This window comes from Heloderma suspectum, chromosome 4 (assembly GCF_057233095.1).
Source record: "Heloderma suspectum isolate Gila_16-S chromosome 4, 16-S_ref, whole genome shotgun sequence".
NCBI classification, from domain to species: domain Eukaryota; kingdom Metazoa; phylum Chordata; class Lepidosauria; order Squamata; family Helodermatidae; genus Heloderma; species Heloderma suspectum.
Genome location: NC_139461.1, coordinates 184,396,966 through 184,418,591, shown reverse-complemented (window position 1 = coordinate 184,418,591; position 21,626 = coordinate 184,396,966). Strand labels below are relative to the sequence as shown.

Sequence of the window (21,626 nt, the reverse complement as noted above, 5' to 3'; positions counted from 1 at the left end):
CTCTGTGTTCTGCGTGCTTGCAAAGGTCCTCTAGGCACATACTAATGTACACCTGAAAACCTCTGACATCTTTAGGAAACCCTGGTCCCATCAGGGTCTGCATAGAGAATTTCGACACATGTAGAAGAGAATGCATGGAGAGCCCCCTTGCAAGACAGCCAAACACACAGACCATCTGGGGGTGTCTGCTGCATAAGGCAGTGGTGGGAGCAAGGCTAGCCCATGTGACCACCCTCACACATTCTTTCAACGTGTGTGTAGACATTGTCCGAACACACACCCTTGGTAAGGTTTATGTGGCCTGAATCTTCTTGCTGGTGTTGTAGTACAGTGTGTATGTCTGGGGCAGCATTATGGCAAGTTCACGAATTATCATTGTCATGTCAAAAATGGCTTCCCAGTGATCAGTCCTCATTTGGCACATAATGAAATCAATCCCCATTTAGACCATGAGGTTTGAAATATTTACTACATGACAACCACATCATATTGTGTGAGTTCTCCACCCTCCATGTTTGCAGCAGCCACTGTAGGGGCAGGTAGAAGGTGTCAGGAGCACCCTTGCTGCCTTCTGAAATCCTCAAGCAGCCAGAATCAACACACAGACCATAGGGCTCTTTTCCAAGGCTTTATTTCCATTCAACCTAATGACGCTTACAGATGCTAACTGCATGAGCCTAATGAGGGAAACTTTGGAGAGCTGCCTACCAGAGGTTTCTAGCCTTAGTGAAATCAGTTGATCTCCATTTGGAGGGCAGAGGCGGGAAACCTCTGGATTTAAGGGCTAGGAGGCGAAAGTCCACCCCTTTCCTGTGGGGCATCGGGGTGCAGCTGTTGACATCGTGCCAAGCGGGCTGAGCACCTCCTCTTGGAGCCCTCCTTCTCCTGCTTGTCTCTTCACCGGCGCCTAGCGTCCCAAAGCTCCAATTGTTCCTTCCTCTGCCTGCCAGGGTCACTACCACTCTCAGGAATGTGAGCAGGAAGGGGCTGTCCCTCCAGCAGCACCTCTGAACAGCGCGCGGGTTCCTCTCCCACGGTTTCTATCTCTTCCTCAGAATCAGAACTGCTTTGGGGCTCTATGGGCTCCGATCCAAGCCTGACATCATCCCCACTCCCATGAGGCCCCCCTCATGCCCCCCCAGAGCCCTAGATAGTGTTGGTGGAAGCACTGCAGCAGCAAAGGGGCATGCACCTGCTCAGCGGGTTCCCAGGAATGTTCGTCCGGCCCATAGCCTTTCCAGTCTACCAAATATTGCAGGCGCCAGTCCAGGATCTCAGCGACTTCAAACTCCTCCCCCCCACACTAGCACCGGGGGCAAAGCAGAGCAGAGTGAGCAACGGGGGTCATCACAGACCATGGGGGAAAGTAAGGAGCGATGAAAAACAGGATGCACTTTCATGGAGGGGGGAAGAGACAGGCAAAAAGCGACAGGGTTAATCTGGGCCGTAATCTGGAAAGGACCCGTGTGACGGGCCACGAGCTTCTTCGCGGGAGAGTGAGAGGGAAGGTATCAGGTGGACAACCAAACCCAGTCCCCCAGCTGCACGGGTGGGCCGGGCTGGTGATGCCAGTCTGCAGTTTCTTTGTACGCTGCTTTCGCTTGTTCGATGGAGTCCCGTAAAATGTGGTGCATGTAGCGCAGCTCCTCTAAAAACTCATGGGGCGCAGCCTGACCTGGCTGGAAAAGAACCACCCCCACCGCATAATCAGACGCGTCAGTTTGCACCACAAAAGGCCTCCTTGGGTAGGGGTGAAACGAGATTGGTTCAGAACTAAAAAGCCTCTTAAGTTCCTCAAAAGACTGGTGGGCAGAGGCAGTCCAACGAAAACGGGTTTTCTTGCCCTTAAGGAGGTCCGTGAGAGGAGATGTCAGTTGAGCATAGCTGGGCAGGAACTTCCTGTAGAAAGTGGCAAAACCCAGAAAACGCTGCAAGTCCTTCTTTGAGGATGGAGCCTGCCAGGAAAGGGCGGCCTGGACCTTCGCAGGATCCATCTTGATGCTGTCTGCTGAAATAATGTAGCTGAGAAAGTCCAAGGAAGTCAAGTCAAACGCACATTTCTCCAGTGTGACAAAAAGACAGTGTTCGCGGAGGTGCTGTAAAACAGTGGTGACATGATGCTGATGGTCTCGGGGGTCAGCAGAAAACACAAGCAAATCATCGAGATAAACAATGAGGAAAGTGTCCAAAAAGTCCTGGAAGATGGCATTCATAAAGTGCGGAAATGTGTGTGTGGGGGGGGCAGGCGAGTCCAAAAGGCATCACTAAGTATTCGTACGCGGTGTACCGGGTTCCAAAACAGGTCTTCCACTCATCCCCCTCCCTGATGCAAATCAGATTGTAGGTGCCATGCAGGTCCAATTTGGTGAAAATCGTGGCTCGCCCCAGGCGCTCAAGCATCTCAGGGATCAGGGGGAGGGGGTACTTGCCTGGGATGGAGATGGAGTTGAGATTTCAGTAGTCAGGCAACAGCCTGAGCTCCCCTGTCTTCTTACGAACAAACATAGTCAGAGCACAGACAGGGGAGGTGGAGGGGCTAATGAACCCATGGCAAAGGTTTGTGTCTAAAAACTCCCGCAGAGCTTGAAGTTCCTGCTCTGACATCGAATACAGCTGTCCTGCCAGGAAGGTGGCACCCGGGATCAGGTTAATGGCACAGTCAAAAGGGCGGTGCGGGGGGAGCTGGTCGGCCTCCTTCTTGTCAAAAACATCCCAGAAAGCTGCATACTTCACTGGGAGGATCACTGGAGCAGAAGAACTGCTTGGGGAAGACAAAGAGGGGGCGGAAAGGGTTAAGGCGTGGACTGGGGCCGATGCCCTGTTTGGGAAGCAATGCTGCAGGCAGTAGGGAGAGGAGAATGTCACCTGATGAAGCCCCCAAGAACTCTGAGGATTGTGCTTGGAGAGCCAGGATACACCCAGCACGATAGGGTATTGGGGCACCTTGGCCAGGTGCAATTGAATCTGCTCAACGTGGCCCTGGGAATGCAGAGAGACTGGAGCTGCAATCCGAGTAACCACTCCCAAAGAGAGGGGACACCTGTCGATAGTATCCACCTTCAATGGGGTGGGGAGGGGTAAAGCAGGAATGCTGTGCCTCTGAGCAAACTCTTCATCCATGAAACTGGTAGTTGCCCCAGAGTCCACCAGCACCAGGACCTTCCCCCCCACTGGGAGGACTGGAGGTGTACAGGAAGGAGCAGATGGGAGGGCGGGGAGAGTTTGAGGAAGGCGCCCCCCGGGTGAGGAGCAGGCCTCCGCACTGTAGACCCCCAACAGGCTTGGGGGGTGGCCTAGTCAGGCCTAGGGGCAAGGAGGAGGAGGAGGAGGAGGAGGGGGCAAGGCCGTCGGTCTGGAGCGACAGGATCTGGCAAAGTGCCCCTGCTTTCCACACCTAAAGCAACAACGCTCAGTGTGCTGTCATTCCAACTCCTCTGGCAACAGTGTAGCTTGGGTTGCGCCCAGTTGCATCAGGGTCTCCTCCACCCCCGCCGCAGGGGTAGGGGGGGTGGAGGGGGCAGCGGCTATGGGGGAATGGGAGGAGGGAAATCCCGGCCACTGGAGCTCCTCCTGGTCTGCTGGCAACCCTCCAGGTGACTGTCGATCTGCAGACAGGATTGGATGAGCAACTCCAGAGTAGGCGGGTGGGGCGTGCACACCAACTCATCCAATATCTCATCGTTCAAACCATCCAAAAATTGGGCCACCAGAGCAGCATCATTCCACTGTAAATTGTGCATCAGCAAGTGAAAAGCGGTCGCATAGCTGAAAATGGAATCCTTGCCTTGCTTGAGGCACCAAAAAATCCCGCCATAGCTGTCATGAAACATGGATAGTCCCCGAGCAGGGGGTCATCAGCGAGAAGAAGAGACGAAGCCCAATTAGCTGCCACTCTGGAAAGCAGGCTAATGATAAACCCCACACGAACTTCGTCCATCAGGAAATCCTCAGGCCGGAGGTGCATGTACAGCTCCGACTGGGCACGGAAAAGGCGAAAGCGCCCCTTCTCACCCGAAAACTTGTCCGGCAAGGCCACTGGGCACTTACGTCGAGGGGGACCGGGGGGCGGAACGGGCCAAGCAGCAGCCTGCAAGGCTTGAACGGCAGTCATCAATTAGGTGACTTGCTCACGCAGTGTCTGGTTCTCCTGCGTCAGAGTAGTCAAAATCTGCTCCATGGCGCTGTCCCCGAAAGCAGCCAGAGGAAAGAAAAGGAATGGAGATTAAGCTGTCAGGTGCACCCTTGCTGTCTTCTGAAATCCTCAAGCAGCCAGTATCAACACACAGACCATAGGGCTCTTTTCCAAGGCTTTATTTCCATTCAATCTAATGACGCTTACAGATGCTAACTGCATGAGCCTAATGAGGGAAACTTTAGAGACCTGCCTACCAGAGGTTTCTAGCCTTAGTGAAATCAGTTGATCTCCGTTTGGAGGAAAGAGGCAGGAAACCTCTGGATTTAAGGGCTAGGAGGTGAAAGTCCACCCCTTTCCTGTGGGGCATCGGGGCGCAGGTGTTGACGTCGAGCCAAGCGGGCTGAGCGCCTCCTCTCGGAACCCTCCTTCTCCCGCTTGTCCCTTCGCCGGTGCCTAGCATCCTGAAGCTCCAATTGTCCCTCCCCCTGCCTGCCAGGGTCACTACCACTCTCATGAATGTGAGCAGGGAGGGACTCTCCCTCCGGCGGCACCTCTGAACAGCATGCGAGTTCCTCTCCCACAGTTTCTATCTCTTCCTCAGAATCAGAACTGTTTTGGGGTTCTATGGGCTCCAATCCAACCCTGACAGAAGGTGCATTGGGGGCACATTGTGTGAGATACGTATTAGTGATATCCCCATGGTAACCATAACATGCACTGCGACCCTAATGAATTCCTGTCTTAGGGATTTCTGCAGACATCTATGATGTATTGACTGATGTAAATACTGACCTAAGTCTAAACTTACACATGACCAAAATGGCAAAAATACAAGTCAAATTATTTTTGTCCATAGTCAGCTTTAGCCTATGGAAATAGACCAATCAGCAAGAGTACCTACATTTTCAAGTGCTCATCTTTCTCTTAAAGCTCCAAAGCTCCCCTTCTGTCTGGCCTTGCCTATGCTGCCTTCCTTGCCACCTCCAGCCTCCTTTTTCCGCTCTGCTCAAAAACCAAGACGAAACACCAACGGTGAAAATGGCCATTATTGCACTGTTCAGGAGGTGACCAGACATTTTTTGATATTTTGAGGCAGACTGAGTCTGAGGCTGCAGTCCTATATTCATTCATCTGCCATTAAGCCCCAATGAACTCCCTGGCATTGACTACTGAGTAGGCATGCGAAGGATTGCACCGTAAACCATGAGACACACAATTGCTGTAATTTTATTAGGTAATGTGTTATATAACAGGGTTGGTGGCTACTTCCTCAACATGAACCGAAACAGAGTTGGCATTTACATATTTGTTTGGGAACATTTAGCGGTGTCCAGTTCCCAGAAGCAGCATATAATAAATACAGTGCTGTGGTTCATCCATCACTTGCTATTAGCAATATTGTACTGATACACAATGGTGGCCAAGACAGTTGATAAATACTCTGCACCCATTAAGATGTTTACCGTTAAGCCCTAAACAAATACGTAAATGCAAATACGTTTGACCATGTCAAGGTGATACACAGTGACATGTACCATGATACACAAAGGCGTTGCGAAGGGGCCACCAAAGAAAACACAAAATAGCCACTTGCTCCTCAGAAGAAGAAACAGATTTTTTTTTTAATCAATTAGCAATTAGTTCTTTTAAAACACAGGATTTATTCTTACTTTCTAAATCATTTTCTCCTTGCCCCATTTTACATACTTGCGAAACATTTACTCTGATACAAACTGTATAGAAGGTAACCACTAGCAAAAGAGAATGCAGCTGTGTTACTTTTCTTTTTTTCAAATAATGGTATACATACATATAAAAACTATCAAAGAAGAAGAAGAAAATCCTAATTATAGCATAATCCTACACATGTTTTACATCATGAGAAACGCCGGGCTAGATGAATCACAGCTCGGAATTAAGATTGCTGGGAGAATTATCAGCAACCTCAGATACGCAGACAATACCACCCTAATGGCAAAAAGCCAAGAGGATCTAAAGAGCCTCTTGTTGAGGGTGAAAGTGGAGAGTGTAAAACCTGGTTTGAAACTCAACATTAAAAAAACTAAGATCATGGCATCTGGCCCCATCACTTCCTGGCATATAGAAGGGGAAGAAATGGAAGCAGTGACAGATTTTATTTTCTTGGGCTCCAAGATCACCACAGATGGTGACTGTAGCATGAAATTAAAAGACGCTTGCTCGGAGTTGCTCCTTGGGAGGAAAGCTTTGGCAAACCTAGACAGCATAGTAAAAAGCAGAGACATCACCTTGCTGACAAAGGTCCGTATAATCAAAGCTATGGTTTTCCCAGTAGTAATGTATGGCTGTGAGAGCTGGACTATAAGGAAGGCTGAGTGCCGAAGAATTGATGCTTTTGAACTGTGGTGCTGGAGAAGACTCTTACAAGTCCCCTGGACTGCAAGGAGGTCCAATCAGTCAATCCTAAAGGAAATCAACCCTGACTGCTCATTGGAAGGACAGATACTGAAGCTGAAGCTCAAATATTTTGGCCACCTAATGCGAAGAGAAAACTCTCTGGAAAAGACCCTGACTGCTGGGAAAGATTGAAGGCAAAAGGAGAAGGGGACGGCAGAGGATGAGATGGCTAGATAGCATCACTGATGCAATGAATATGGACTTGAGCATGCTCCGGGAGAGAGCGCAGGACAGGAAGGCCTGGCGTGCTATGGTCCATGGGGTCACGAAGAGTAGGACATGACTGAATGACTGAACAACAACAACAACAACACATGTTTACTCAGGTAAGCCTGTAGATGATTACAGCCTTATTGTAAGAAGCACAACTCACATATGAAGTTCGATAACACAAATAAAAGCGGATTTCTTTTTATAATATAACTAGCAAAAGGACTTGGCTTCGCATGGGTTGGGAAGAGCACTTAGTTGGATACAACTGTATGCCCTGGCCATGGGCTGCTAAGGTTTGGAGGTGCTGCGGAAGTGAAAAGCCAGATCCAGGTTTACTTACAAGAAGACTTTATTGAGTACTTACAGCACACAGGCGTACCCAGTGGTTGGATCTGATGGCTTCTCTGAACCCAGAGCCAAGGGGTAAAATGGGTTTTATACCATACATGTTAGCAGTGAGGCAGCATGACAGCAGCAAGTATTAATTAGCATTCATCAAAGAAAAGGCAGAGGTGCTCAATTCCTACTTTGGCTCAGTCTTCTCCCAAAAGAGGGTCTATGACCCCTCCGGCAAAGGCGAAGTACAGGCTGAAGGGGCAGGATTGCACCTTGAGATCGATAGGCATATGCTCAAGGAACACCTAATTACTTTGAATGAGTTCAAATCTCTAGGGCCAGATGAACTGCATCCTAGAGTAATAAAGGAACTGGCAGAAGAACTCAGAACCACTGTCTATTCTCTTTGAGAAATCATGGAGGACGGGGGAAGTGCCAGATGACTGGAGGAGGGCTAATGTTGTCCCTATCTTCAAAAAGGGTAAAAAGGAGGAACCTGGGAACTACAGACCAGTCAGTCTGACATCAATCCCTGGGAAAATTCTGGAGCAGATCATAAAGCAATCCATCTGGAAGCACCTTGACAACAATGCCTTGATTACTCGAAGCCAACATGGATTTGTCAAAAACAAGTCCTGCCAGACGAATCTGATCTCATTTTTTGATCAAGTAACCTCCCTTGTAGACCGTGGGAATGCTGTAGACATCATATACCTTGACTTCAGCAAAGCTTTCGACAAAGTGCCCCATGATATCCTGATGAGCAAACTAGCTCCAAGTGGGCTAGATGAAACAATGATCTGGTGGATCCACAGTTGGCTACAGAATCGAACTCAAAGAGTGCTTAATGGGACCTTCTCAAACTGGGGAGAGGTAACGAGTGGGGTACCGCAGGGCTCAGTCCTGGGCCCAGTGCTCTTCAACATTTTTATGTATGACTTGGAGGAGGAGGTGCAGGGAATGCTGATCAAATTTGTAGATGACACAAAATTGGGCGGGATAGCTAATACTTTGGAAGACAGAAAGACAATTCAAAGTGATCTGGATAGACTGGAGCGCTGGGCAAAAAACAACAGAATGACATTTAATAGGGATAAATGCCAAGTTCTGCACCGAGGAAAAAGAAACCAAATGCACAGTTACAAGATGGGGGATACGTGGCTCAACAACACTATAAGCGAGAAAGATCTTGGAATTGTTGTCGATCACAAGCTGAATATGAGCCAACAATGTGATGTGGCTGCAAAAAAGGCAAATGCTCTTTTGGGCTGCATTAATAGAAGCATAGCTTCCAAATCTCGGGAAGTACTAGTTCCCCTCTACTCAGCACTGGTTAGGCCTCATCTGGAGTACTGTGTCCAGTTCTGGGCACCGCACTTTAAGAAGGATACAGACAAACTGGAGAGGGTTCAGAGGAGGGCAACAAAGATGATCAGGGGACTGGAAACAAAGCCCTATGAAGAGAGACTGAAAGAACTGGGCATGTTTAGCCTTGAGAAGAAAAGACTGAGGGGAGATAGGATAGCGCTCTTCAAGTACTTGAAAGGTTGTCACAGAGAGGAAGGCCAGGATCTCTTCTCGATCATCCCAGAGTGCAGGACACGGAATAATGGGCTCAAGTTACAGGAAGCCAGATTCCGGCTGAACATCAGGAAAAACTTCCTGACTGTTAGAGCAATACGACCATGGAACCAATGACCTAGGGAGGTGGTAGGCTCTCCCACACTGGAGGCATTCAAGATGAGGCTGGACAGCCATCTGTCAGGGATGCTCTGACTTGGATTCCTGCATTGAGCAGGGGGTTGGACTCGATGGCCTTGTAGTCTCCTTCCAACCTTACTATTCTATGATTCTATACTATTCTATGATTCTGTGATCTGCAACTTTCCCAGCATAGTCCAACAGTGCTTGTTCAGAAGGAAAACAATCAGAACTTTCCCAGCACAGACACCTGTAGCTTAGCACAAACAGAGCTCCACTTCCCAGGCGCATTCTAGGCCCTGATAAGATATCAGAGCTTGTTAGCATGGAATGTGCTGAGGGCGGCGATATTGACCTTTGACTCATTTTACCAGCCAAGAGACCCACTAGCAAGAGAATTGCACTTAATATCAAACTAAAGCAAAAAGCATTATGGACCTCCAAGTCTCTCTAAAACTACTGGTTACTCAGATTACAGGCCCAAGGCCTTACAAGAATGAAGCCTTACACACCTGTCAGAGTTGGAGACATTGTGCCTGCCCCATCTGAGTGAAGCCACACACCCCTGGAACTCCTTGGTATGGCCTCTGCCATGAAGTTACCTGTGTATTGTATTTATATTACTTTTCAGCCCATTTCAGTTTTTGTTTACTAATTACTATTAATTTTATAGTGCTTTTTGTATGGTTAAAATTTGCTCACTGCAATGCTGAACTGTCATGCCAAGTTTGGTTGAAATTCATCAAATAGTATTGAAGCTATAAATATTTTAAAATTTTGATTGGCTGCCATTTTGTTTCAAAATGGCGGATGCAATTTTGTATCGTTAAAATTTGCTCACTGCAGTGCTGAATCATGATACAAAGTTTAGTTGGATTCAATCAAAGGGTAATGAAGCAGTAAATCTGTAAAAAAAAATTGATTGGCTGCCATTTTGTTTCAAGATGGCAGGCAAAATTTTTACTACGCCTAAAACCATTCCAGATAGAGGTAGAACAAATCCTAAAAGTTTTATAACAATCAGATGTACAGTTTTTGAGTTCATTGAGGACATTTGTACAAACACTACCTTTTATATTTGAGGGTTGGACTTGATGGTCTTATAGGCCCCTTCCAATCCTACTATTCTATGACACTATTCTATGATATATAGAGAAGATAAAACAGATACGAATATTAAATTAAAGTTCATGTTTTGTTTTCCAAAAATCAATACAAGGGCACCATTCTTTTGCAGTGTTAGGATTCTGTTGCCTGCCACCTCCAAAAATGCAATCCTGTGCACATCTTTTCAGAATTAAGCTCCATTGGGTTGGATCCAGGACCTATCTCCTAGGGACAGAAGGACTGTAGTCATGAAATGTGTCTTTTTCTGATTTTTGGGAAGCCCCCCCTCATCCTCCACTGCACAACTCATCTGACTCAGCAGGGTTCCCTGGCCCTCTGTGTAGCTTTTTCAGGTGGCTGGTGGAACTACCGTCAGGAGACTTGAGCAGAGAAGTCTGCTTCCACCAGCACATTTACACACACCTAAATCTGGATCCAACTCACTGAGTGTAATGGGGTTTACTCCCAGACAGGTGTGTAGTGGATTGCTGCTGTAATCTCACCATCTCATTTAGTTTTATCAACTGGGCTAAAGGCTACGCTTATCCAGTCTCTACAGCTAGGTGTCTTTGAATTTCTATTTCTTTTCTGTTTAATCACCAATTTTGCAAATGTTAATAAATGTGAGGCCATTGAGATGTGTGGCTTTAATAAGTAAGTTCAAAGTGCTAACAGTATGGCTTTGGGGTCTAATTATATTTCACATTCAGTTGTTCTCTGCCCAAAAGCTTCCCTAACAGAGAGTAAGCCCCATTGAACTTACTGGGGCTTATTTCTGAGCAGACATGTATAGGACTGCACTGTTAGTCCCATTGAGTTCAGTGGGGCTTATGCCCAAATGAGTTTGCTTAGGACTGCTGCCTAAATATCATCAGTTACACACACAACATGATATGTTAAAATGTTCCAAGTGTTCATTTCTAGACGGCAGCCGCAGGTGTGTTGTTTTCACGTCTCCTTTGTCTGTTTTCTTTTTTCTTGTTAAGAAAGCTGCTCTTTCCTAGTAGAACTGGCTCCCGTAATAAGATGATACAAGCTATTAGTTATTGGACGCTGTGGGAGTTACGTGTGAGTAAACATGTTTAGTATTAGACTAAACAGCTTTCCCCCTAAACATTGCTGAACTCCTAGTTGATTCAAACTACTCCGTTCTTTTATTGCAGCATAGATATCTGAAAGTAATTAATCTAGAACTCTTACAGGATGAGCTCGTGCAAGTCCTGACTTAGGGGTGTTTAGGATTACAGCCTTAGTGAAATGAAGTAAGGAACATTCACCCATCCCTACACATGGTTTCAGCACGTTCATGTCTTATAATTGGCTGCATTGATTTAAAATTCAATAACTTACTGTTTTGTGCAGTGCAATACACCCGTAACAGGAGCAGAACAGTACAGCCCAGCAAATGGAATGTCATCACAGACCCTTGCAAAGGGCCCTCGCCCTTTCCCGAATCCCAGGAGCTTCTGCCTGGTTTTCTGTAACCCTCTGCTAAGAGTCTACGAGGTGCACTTTTCCTTTTATCAACTCACTCTGCCCTTCCTGTTTGCTTTCATTCTGTCACACCTCATGAATGTGAGTGATATCATCTAGACTCTCCCAGCAGTTGGAAACAATGTTGCTTTGGGGCTTTTAGTGTTCAATTCAATTTGCCTAAAGGAATCTATTTTTTCCTTGGCAAGGACCGTTCAGTTTCATGCCAACTTCTTAACAACACAAAATACAGAACTGAACCTGAAGTTGGCCCTCTCAGTTCTGGGGTTCTTCTTCTGCCATAACTTTGCCCCCTCTCAACAGAGTTGCAAACATGTTTACCTGCACCTCTGTTTTTAACAGCAGCGTGATCTGCAGATATTAGCAAATGATAACGCATGTCATCACTCTTCTGTGATAAGCTTCTCCTGTTGATGTCTGCACAAAAGAGCAGCTGGTTAAAGGCACCGACGGGTGTATGTGTGTGTGAGGATGTTTTCTTTTTCCTGGTCAGTTGGTTTGTTGACTGGTGGCTGCATTTTTGGTGTAGTTTGGCAAGTGCATGCTTTGAATGTGACTGTGAACACACTGTCCTGCTGTGTGGAGACCCTTATTGAAAGGAGCACAGTAGGGGATACCAGATTATAAGGCACTTCTCAACAAACTCCATTTACATATAAGCACAGGCACTTTGCCCATAAGGAACAGACCCAGTGACAGCAACTGACACCCTAGGGCAGCAGAGCCCTCCAGCCCTTGCACATGCCCCCCCCCAACACCGGGCAGCTGGGTCTTGAGCCTCCATTTTAATTTCCCACAATGTCTTAAAATAACACTACTTAAGAAGATCCAGGGCATTTTGAGAAATTAAAATAGCAGCTCTAGGCCACCCCTGGAGTGCCACCACCAAGTAAGCCTGAGGGGGACTACCAAAGGGCACCTTTGCCCAAGGCCTCCTCCAACCCTGGAAAGAAACTCTGCATATGCTCAGAACCATTCAAACAGAGGTAGCGGAATTACTTTTAAATTATTCAGCTCCTCTGAATTTTCTAAAAGAATTATGCTTTGCATAAAACAGAAAAGACGTGGTCTGTGTCTGGAGGGCTAAATATATTTTCAGCCTGATTCTCCAGACTGGCAAATGCCTCCCAGGATTTTGCCAGGGAGTTCAGGAACAGAAATGTCATTCAGGAAATATTTGAATTCCTCCATAGATGCCCAATATCCAGTTCTTTATATGTCATTAGAATTGGAAATACATTTTCAGCTTTAATAATTGTTTAATTGGTTTTGCAACCCACCTTGAGATTATTTTATGATGAAAAGTGGGCAATACATTTCATAAATATCAAGAAGAGTTGCTACAGGATCGTCTTCACTCTGTGTGTGTGTGTGTAATCTTTCTATCCTTCAAAAAGGGCAGTGTTCCTTTAACAATCAGAAATGGGGGGGTGGGGGTAGGGGTGGGAGAGACCGCTGTGTGTCTACACATCAGTGCTGCCATATGTCCAAGAATTCTCTTAAGCATACTAGGTCCAACAGTCTCTGCCAGAGAACCTTCTCTTCCTTTTATACAAATATACAGGATTTCAGGATTGTTCAACTGCAGTATTAATTTTGGTGCCAACTTTTGGGGCAGGGTCAGTCTCCCTGAATATCTGATATGAGGCCGTAGATCTTCTGCCTAGCAGGAGTGCATATGTTGTTTGCCTCCACTTATGCTTTATTTTTATATATATATATATATATATATATATATATATATATATATATTTGCAGATAAACTAGATATTGCAAAAACAACAACAGTGCTTGGCTAAGTGGGGAGCACACAGAGTGAGTCTTCCTGATGCATCTCTGCTGAAACAAAAACTTGTTCATTTTTTTTTAATGTTGAATCAATAGCTAGAGCCTTTAAAAACACACACACCCTGTGTTACAGCAGGACTGGTCCAAGAAGCAAAGGGCAAATGGAGTGGAAGCCCCTTCACTCCATCGCGTGTTGAGAGACTGTCAGGAATTGCCATTACTTATTTCAACACTGGCAGCAAGTTAGTTTAGAGGGGAGGGACAGGCCAACTACTATACATAGCTCTGTCCTCGAAGAGAGGGGAATGGCTGGTAGGCTCAAGGGGAACAGATTGGGGGCGGGGGGAGTGCCAGTGCTGTCCCCAGGACCTATTGGCTGAGGTGTTTGCCTTAGGGAGAAATCCTATGGCCGCTAGTCACGCTAGACAGCCATAGGATATGTGGTTTTCCGGGAACTGACCTTGGAGCCTGTGCTTCAAGGTCGGTTCCCGGAGAACTGACCTTTCCCCCCTTCCACGCTGCCTCACAGGCAGCACAGAACTGCCCCATGCTCAGAAGAGGAGCATGGAGCGGTGAAAACGGGGCGTTCCGGAGCTGGGAAGGTGGAAATGCCGGTATGACACATCCTATGTATCATCTGGCAGCCTCCTCCCGCACTCCGCCTTCCCGCGGCTAGACCCTGAAATCAGCTGCCTAGCCGCAAATGCAGGGCAGGAGAAGTGCGTAGGGAATGATCCCCTCTGTGCTTCTCTTGCCCTGCATTTGATAGGCGGTCACCTCCGAGTTCGGAGGTGCCCGCCTATCCCCATAGCATTGCACCCTTAATCTGCCTGCTATTTTTCAGCATTATTTTTAAGCTTGTTTAAGCTATTGCTTACTTCTGACCAAGATTTCCCACTTGCAGATTTGGAACCCTGGTAATGCAGGGCCTTTGGATATCTGCATGCCTACTTATTTTGGTAATAGTAGGGTGGGGAGGCGTATCTTTTGTTGCACTTTGTAAAGGAAGGCAACATGACCGAAAGGAACCACTCTTGGTATGCTGCCACCACCCTCCACCTGGCACCACACCTGTGGGTGGAGAGACTCCCCAGGTAGGCCTGTCCTTGGACATAAGGAGTAGAGAGCCAACCGGTTCTCCCAGCTCCTTGAGCTCAGAACAATCAAAGCTTCGTAGCACCAACCACAAAACTAACTGGATTCAGCACTGACCCTGGCCTGGAGCAAACAGCAGCATAATTCTTAGAGGCAGATAGTTTATTTACAGGTGAGGGAAAGGGGTGTGGGAAAGGTACAATAACAAGTGAATTACAAAGAAGATCTACAATGCATCAAACAGTTGGAAACCCAAATACAGACAACATAAAGACACGTTAACTGGCCTACGCTACTTATTGGTAGGGTTAGATGGGCGCCCGCCCAGCCCCTCCCCCACACTCCCCAGACCCGTGCTTGCCCCTCCCCCCTCTCACCAAGCTGCCTGCACTCACCTGGGAGTGGTTGACGAGTACTGCGAGGGCCATCTTAAGAAAAATGGCAGTCACGAAATATGTGCATGTGCATATTTGTATAAACACAAAAGGGGGCGTGAATAGCCCATCTGCACAAGATTACAGGCATTTATGCCTGTAATCTTGAGTATATGGGCTACTCACAGCCCCCTTTTGCATATATACAAATATGTGCATTTCTACGATTGCCACTGAAGGTGATCGTGAAAATGCGCATATTCCTATATATGCAAAATGGGGCTGAGAATAGCCCATATAAGTAAGATTACAGGCATAAATGTCTGTAATAATCTTGCTTATATGGGCTACACGGCCCCCAGCTGCCTCGCCAAGGGCTCCAGCCGTCGAGCTCTTGTGCACGCAAGGGATTGACTGCCGGGGTCAGCATGCACACTCCAGCTCTAGCTGTCTCCTCCTCACATGCAGGAGACGGCTAGTGGCTGGGGCGCCATCTGAGGCCCCATCCTGCCCAGTCAGCTGTCAAGGAAACTTCCTTGTCGGCTGACTGGGCAGGACAAGGAGGAGGTGTGGTACACACTCCAGCCACTAGCCATCTCCTCTTCACGAGCAGGAGATGGCTAGTGGCTGGGGCACCAGCTGAGGCCCCAACCTGCCCAGTTGGCTGTCAAGGAAGCTTCCTTGACTGCCAACCAGGCAGGATGGCGCCTCAGTGCACTGCACACCCCAGCCGCTAGTGACAGTGGTTGGGGCGTGTGCGGCAGCAAGTCCAGGCAGTTCCCAGCCACTCGCCAAGCTCCAGGGCGCCCATCGGCCAGGTCTGTCATTGCCCTGGAGCTCATTGCCCCCCGGCAGGGGGCGCGGAGGCAGGGGATTTTGCCGGCCTCCTGGACTAAGTTGGGTGCTCACAACATCCCTACTTTCTGGTCATAAGGGTCTTAGTCATAAGCTGCACCAAACCTGAAACCTCCTCTTCCAGATAGGATGAGAACAAAAGGTGTTGGGCAAAAAGCCCTCCCCCTTCACTTTGGGAAAGGAGGGTCGAAGGGAGAGGTGGTGTGATTCACACCAACCTAGCTGTAGGCATTCTCCCCCGCCTTCCGCTCCTGAGTGGTTTATGACCTTGAGGCCAGAGATAACCTGCCCAGAGACAGCAGACCCATATACTTTGAGATAGCAGAGACTCATCCTTCCCTCAGGGGTTACAAGGTCTTTGCACCCATGTCCTCCCTTCTTGGGCCCCTCACAGACCGGCAATCACTAACCCACACAACATAAAATGAGTATCACAAGCAAAACAGAACATAGAGTCACTCTTGATTCTTTACACACTGGTGCAGACCTTCGCAATGGGTAAGGGAGGCTTGTAGCAGCACAGAGATTCCTGCTGTTATACTCTCCAAATCTAATGGAAGCAATTATGATGGAAGGTGACTTTCTTAAAGCAACAACTATGTGCAATTCCCTCTCTGTGGCTGCATTTGGACATCGTGTTAATCTATGGCTCATCATTATGGGAATGAACCTAGATGTTCGTGCTTTCAGCATGCATGCTCCCCTTTCCTCTTCTAGCATGATCACTTTCACTTCTATTTCTGACTAACCACAGTTTAATGTTATGTCCAAACTCAGAGAAACTATGTTTAGTTTAAACTATGGTTATTAAAATAAGCAATCTTCAGATCTTGGTTTATACAGCTGGCTTAAACCATAGTTGATTAACAACAGTTTAGGATTTGGATGTAATGCTGAACCATGATGAATCAAAATGGAAACAAATGCTTCCAATCTTCTCTTCATGGCTGTGCCAAGACAGTGATGAGAGAGGGTTGCAGGGGGCTGTCTAGAGGTGGAGCAGGCTTATGTAGCCTGTCCAGGCTCCACCTCTGTCAGCATTGGGGCCATGCAGATGTAGTGTGCAGCTTCACATTGCTTCCCACATGTGGCCCACCTCCATCCCAGACCAGCCACAAACTTGTCCCAGCCTAAACCCATTTGGATTGGGCTGAAGGACCATCAGTGTATGTGTCCTAATCAATGAGTTCACAAAATTTCAGCAACATGTCCTGTGATTACAAGTACATTTAGATGTTAAACAACTTCTTAAGCCAATTTAATGCCATTAGTAATGTATTTTTCCACTTCCTGGTGGGCTAATTTCCTTCAGGCCCTCTTTGCATGCTCATGTCTATGGTCCCCAGCTAAAATCATTAGTGGTTAAGCCAGGGGTCCCCAGCCTTTTCAGACCTGTGGGCACATTTGGGAATACGAAAAAATGCTGTGGGCACCACCACAAAATGCCTAATCAGTACATCGTTTCTTTAGCATCTACCTGTCGTATCTATGGTTCTTCGGCTGCATCTTAATCAGCAAAAAACTTTGTTTCATGTCTATTGGACACCACAATGTCTGCTTAATAAGGGATTGTATAATTTGGCTAATTGCTGGTGTTGTAATGCAGCTAATTATTCTTTTAAACGTATGTTCTGGCAATGTCCAATAGTTGCTTCTTTTTGGGAGGAGGTTATTACACAGATATATTTTGTACTGGAACAGTATTTAATATTCACTGATGCACACACTGTTTAAAATTATTTACCTGCTTCATGGAAATTAACAAATTAACAAATAGTTGCTATATGCTGACTATATGCTACTTCCAGTATCAGAGGCAGTATGGCACTGCCAGTGTCAGGTTTCCCAATCACCCCAGCACACATGCTCAGGTAATCCAACACCGGACACCCAAATCAGTGAGATTTCTTTATTGCAGGGAATCCCACAGCAAAAGCTTAATGGTTACACTCTTCAGAAAGTATATAGCTGATGGTCAGTAGCTATAGGCTCTATGTAATTCCAGAATAGTCCAAAGCTAAACACTACTACCTTCACTGAGATCCTCATCAACATGGTTTCTTCGTTGCCATTTCCACGGTTCTGAACTCTGGATTCCTGGGTACCTAACCCAGACAATCCTTTCACAGGGTTCCAACCCCGGACATGGGAAGGGAATGATTCCTGGAATAAACCCATCATGCAATCAAGGGATAACTTCTTGAAAGGCCTAAACAAAACCATACCCGTAGAGAGTCCAACTATGAATCTTTTGTTGATAACTCCAGGCTACATGGTCAAGGCCCATCAAGATCAAGGGGAGGGCATACTAGGGATGTACGAAAGGGACTTACCTTGTCCCGCAGCTTGCTTCACGGTGGGGGGGAGGCGCTTCGCTTCTCCCCCCGAAATTCAGGCCGGGGGGGGGAGGCGCCCCGCCTCGCCCAGCCGAAATTCAGGCCGGGGGGGGAGGCGCCCCGCCCGGCCGAAATTCAGGCCAGGGAGAAGCGCCCCATCTCCCCGGCCACGAAAGAAAAAGTGAAAAACACACACACACAAAAACCCCCGTGATAGGCTACGTAACGATTAACGTAGCCTATCACGGCTAGATTTCCAAAGTCAGCCGTGATAGGCTACATAAATTGTTACATAGCCTATCACGGGTGACTTTGGAAAAAAAAAAGTGCGTACGCAAATGGAGGCGCCCTATGGGCGCCGCCATTTGCGTTCCTTATTTGGTCCCGGTAGTCTACGTAAAGATTTACGTAGACTACGGCGAAAATAAGGGCAATGCAAATAGTGTTGCCCTTATTTTCGCCGTAGTCTACGTAAATCTTTACGTAGACTACCGGGACCAAATAAGGAACGCAAATGGCGGTGCCCATGGGGCGCCGCCATTTGCGTACGCGCTTTTTTTTTTCAAAGTCACCCATGATAGGCTACGTAACAATTTACATAGCCTATCACGGCTGACTTTGGAAATCTAGCCGTGATAGGCTACGTTAATCGTTACGTAGCCTATCATGGGGTTTTTGTTTTGTTTTTTAGTTGATTTTGTAATGGCGGCTGCCGCCCCCGCCCCCGCCGAACTGCCGCCGGGACCTGCCGCCGGGAGGGACATTCGCCAAAGGTAAGTCCCATCCTGGGGGGTGGGGGTGGGGGTGTGGCGGAGAATTTCACCACCAATTTCGGGGGGCCGAATGCGTTGGCATTCGGCCTCCCGGAGATTCGGGGAGAAATTCTCCGCCACCCCTAGCCGGCATACCCACACACACAAGGAGTTCCAGGCCACCGTTTTCGCATTGGCAACTCCATGCTGCATGAGTTCTGGCAGAGGGAAGTCCAAGAGTCGTAGATCAAACCCAGCTGGCTGTACACTGAGTTGACACACAATCCACAGACACACGATCCACAGCAACAAGAGTTCAAGTCTATGAAAAGCCTGACAGTACTTTTCATGGTAAGTCCATAACAATCCAAATTTCCAGTCCATGCGCAGAGTGCCTCCAAAAGCCCAGACAATGATGGATCCAAACAGAGAAGGCTTTGGGCAATGAAGATGAGATGTTCCTAGCAAAGGCTCTTCACCTTTGCATCAGCTTAAAAGGGAAGGTGTGACTGTAGGACACCCCCTCCAGATCCCTTGACAAACATGGGCCTTCAGCCTTTCAGAAAGGCCCCTGTCTAAACAGGGCAGCACTGCTCGGCTTTCTAGTAGTGACACTTCAACCTGGGTGACCCTTCTGCAAATCCCACCCCACCTCTGTCAGGTTCTCACAGACATCTTCCAGCGTCCCTATCCACCAAGGCCAGACCAGCAGGAGGACAGGGAGTTGGGTGACTCCCCCTGGCTCTGCTCTGAGAACACTGACCAAGATAAGCTCACACAGACTCTGGTACTCCAGAAACTGAATTGGCCCAAGCCCTTCCAGGCTACTTCTAATCAAATCCTGGCCTACAAGGCCCACAGCAGTACTGAAGCTGGGCCCTGACAGCCAGTTGCTGTGGAACCAGTTGCTGTGGAACACAAGTGGCAAGGTGCTACTTGGATGTCCTACTTGGAGATTTCTCACAGGTAGTTGGTTGGCCTCTTGTGAACAGAATGCTGGACTAGATGGAACCTTGGTCTGATCCAGCATGGCTCTTCATATGTTCTTATCATTACTTCTGAATGCAGCCTTTAAAAATAAGTAATTTACAAGCTGTCTAAAACTCTGGGCTAGTATGTTCACTCAGTGGCACAGCTAGGTAATTTTAGACCCTAGATTTTGGCCCTGTTCACATGCGAAAGGGGGAAGTGTGGTTAGGGTAACTACAAAGCGGGGAGGGTTAGGCTAACCACGATGTGTGCACCTGTCACATGCCTGGGATCTGCACAGTGCACCATGGTTTACTTACCCATCCCTGCTCCGTGATTACCATGATGTTCTCCTGCCACTGTCAGTTATACCAGTGGCCGTCGCACTGGAAAGGGTGCATGCTGGCCGCTCCAGTTGTTGCTGTGCGATGGTGACCATACAGTCTGACTGCACTGGCTAGAGCATTGCTGAAAGTGGCGGACACTCTAGGCTGCTGTCTCTATGGTAGCTATGTTTTCACACGGAGAGGCCATTTTTAACAATGGATATCCTGTCACACAACATGGTAAGCCCCCCAGCCCCCCTTAACCCCATTGCAGAGGGGTGGTTAGCCAGGATGCTTTCCTAGCCATTGCGGTCGGGATTTTGACCCCACACACAACTCGCTAAGCCACCCAGATTTGCTCAAAAATGCAAACCACGGTGGCTTAGCATGACATCTGAACACGCCCTTTGCCTTATGCTCCCACCCTTTAGATGGTCACATATATTACTTCAGTCGTGTGAAGCGTACAACTAACATTTCTCTCCCACACAGCTATGGTTTATAACTGCTTCTACATTCCTAATATGTTAGAATAACAACGACAGTGTATTTTCCAGAGCTGATTTAAAAGAATGCTCTGAGCGTGTGCAGTTTCACATTTTAAGCTTAGTTAAATCATAACACCATCATGACTATAACAATAAAATGGAGTTTGCTTGTGCTGCCACTCTCTAGGAGATCATTTGGAGAGCCCCTGGGCCCTGGACTTTGGTCCCAAAGTCTGGCCCTAGCTGCACCACTGTGATGATCACTTAGAAATAAATTCCACCAACTTCAGTGGGGCATATTCTAAAATAAAGTGTGCATAAGAGCCACTCCCAGCCCATTCTAATTCTGCTTATGTAGAAATGAATTCCAGAAAAATCAATAGGACTTACTTCATTTAAAACAGATATACCATTAAAGTCTTTCAGTCAGATTTGGGGGGCAAACATTGTTTGTGAAGAAGTCATCCGAGGAGACAACCAATATTTATATCTGTAATAACTAACCATTGTCTCAACATGTTCGATCAAGATATAACAAAAACACATACACACCTGTGCTTAATTCCCTCTTTTTAAAATACACATGCTTATTTAGAAATGAATTCCACATTATACAACAGACACCGATTCCTGGTAAACAGTGTTGCAGCCTTGGAGACAGAAAACAAGAATTCTCTGTGAATAATGCCACCATGTGACGAGAAAACCAATATTTATACATGTAATACCCAACCATTCTCTCGGCCAGGCATGGTCCTCACAGGTGCTGAGGGGCAGTGGCAGCCCTGTGCGGGCATCTCCCGAACCACCTGATGGTCATTTCAGCAGCGGTGATGCTTGCTTGTTGCTGGCCAGGACTCCAAGGCAGTGTCTCGCTTAGTGATACTCTCCTGATACATTATAAACTGTGTTGTTGGGAAAGGCCTCTGACCTAGAATGAAACAGGCAGAGAGGCAGCCTGTCTAGGCAACACACTCCAGGAGGAGACAAATCAGTGGACATGCAGGCATATTATCTATCTGAAAACTAATGAGAAGTGGGTAATGATTTTGGAATTTAAGATCTCTTTAAAAAATCTGTAAGTGCCTCCAAGCTCTACCCCTCCTCTGACAGGTGTGCCTCCACCTTCCTAAGCACCAGCTCCTGAGGGTCAGAGTCTGAATTTTAGGAGACTAGCAATCTGTAGGATTTTTATTTTAGTCGTGTCATTGTGATCCCGAT

At 47.4% G+C, this 21,626-nt stretch overlaps 1 protein-coding gene across 1 annotated transcript in view; it reads right to left on the bottom strand.

Annotated features, from left to right (window-relative positions):
- Positions 1–11,430, bottom strand: part of LOC146347830 (complement factor H-like) — a 68,208-nt gene extending 56,778 nt beyond the window's left edge. Inside the window, exon 1 of the mRNA XM_084851470.1 lies at positions 11,279–11,430. Within this exon, the coding sequence (XP_084707596.1) occupies positions 11,279–11,345 (67 nt within the window). The 5' untranslated portion in view covers positions 11,346–11,430. The remainder of the gene's footprint in view (positions 1–11,278) is intronic.
- Positions 11,431–21,626: the final 10,196 nt, after the last annotated feature.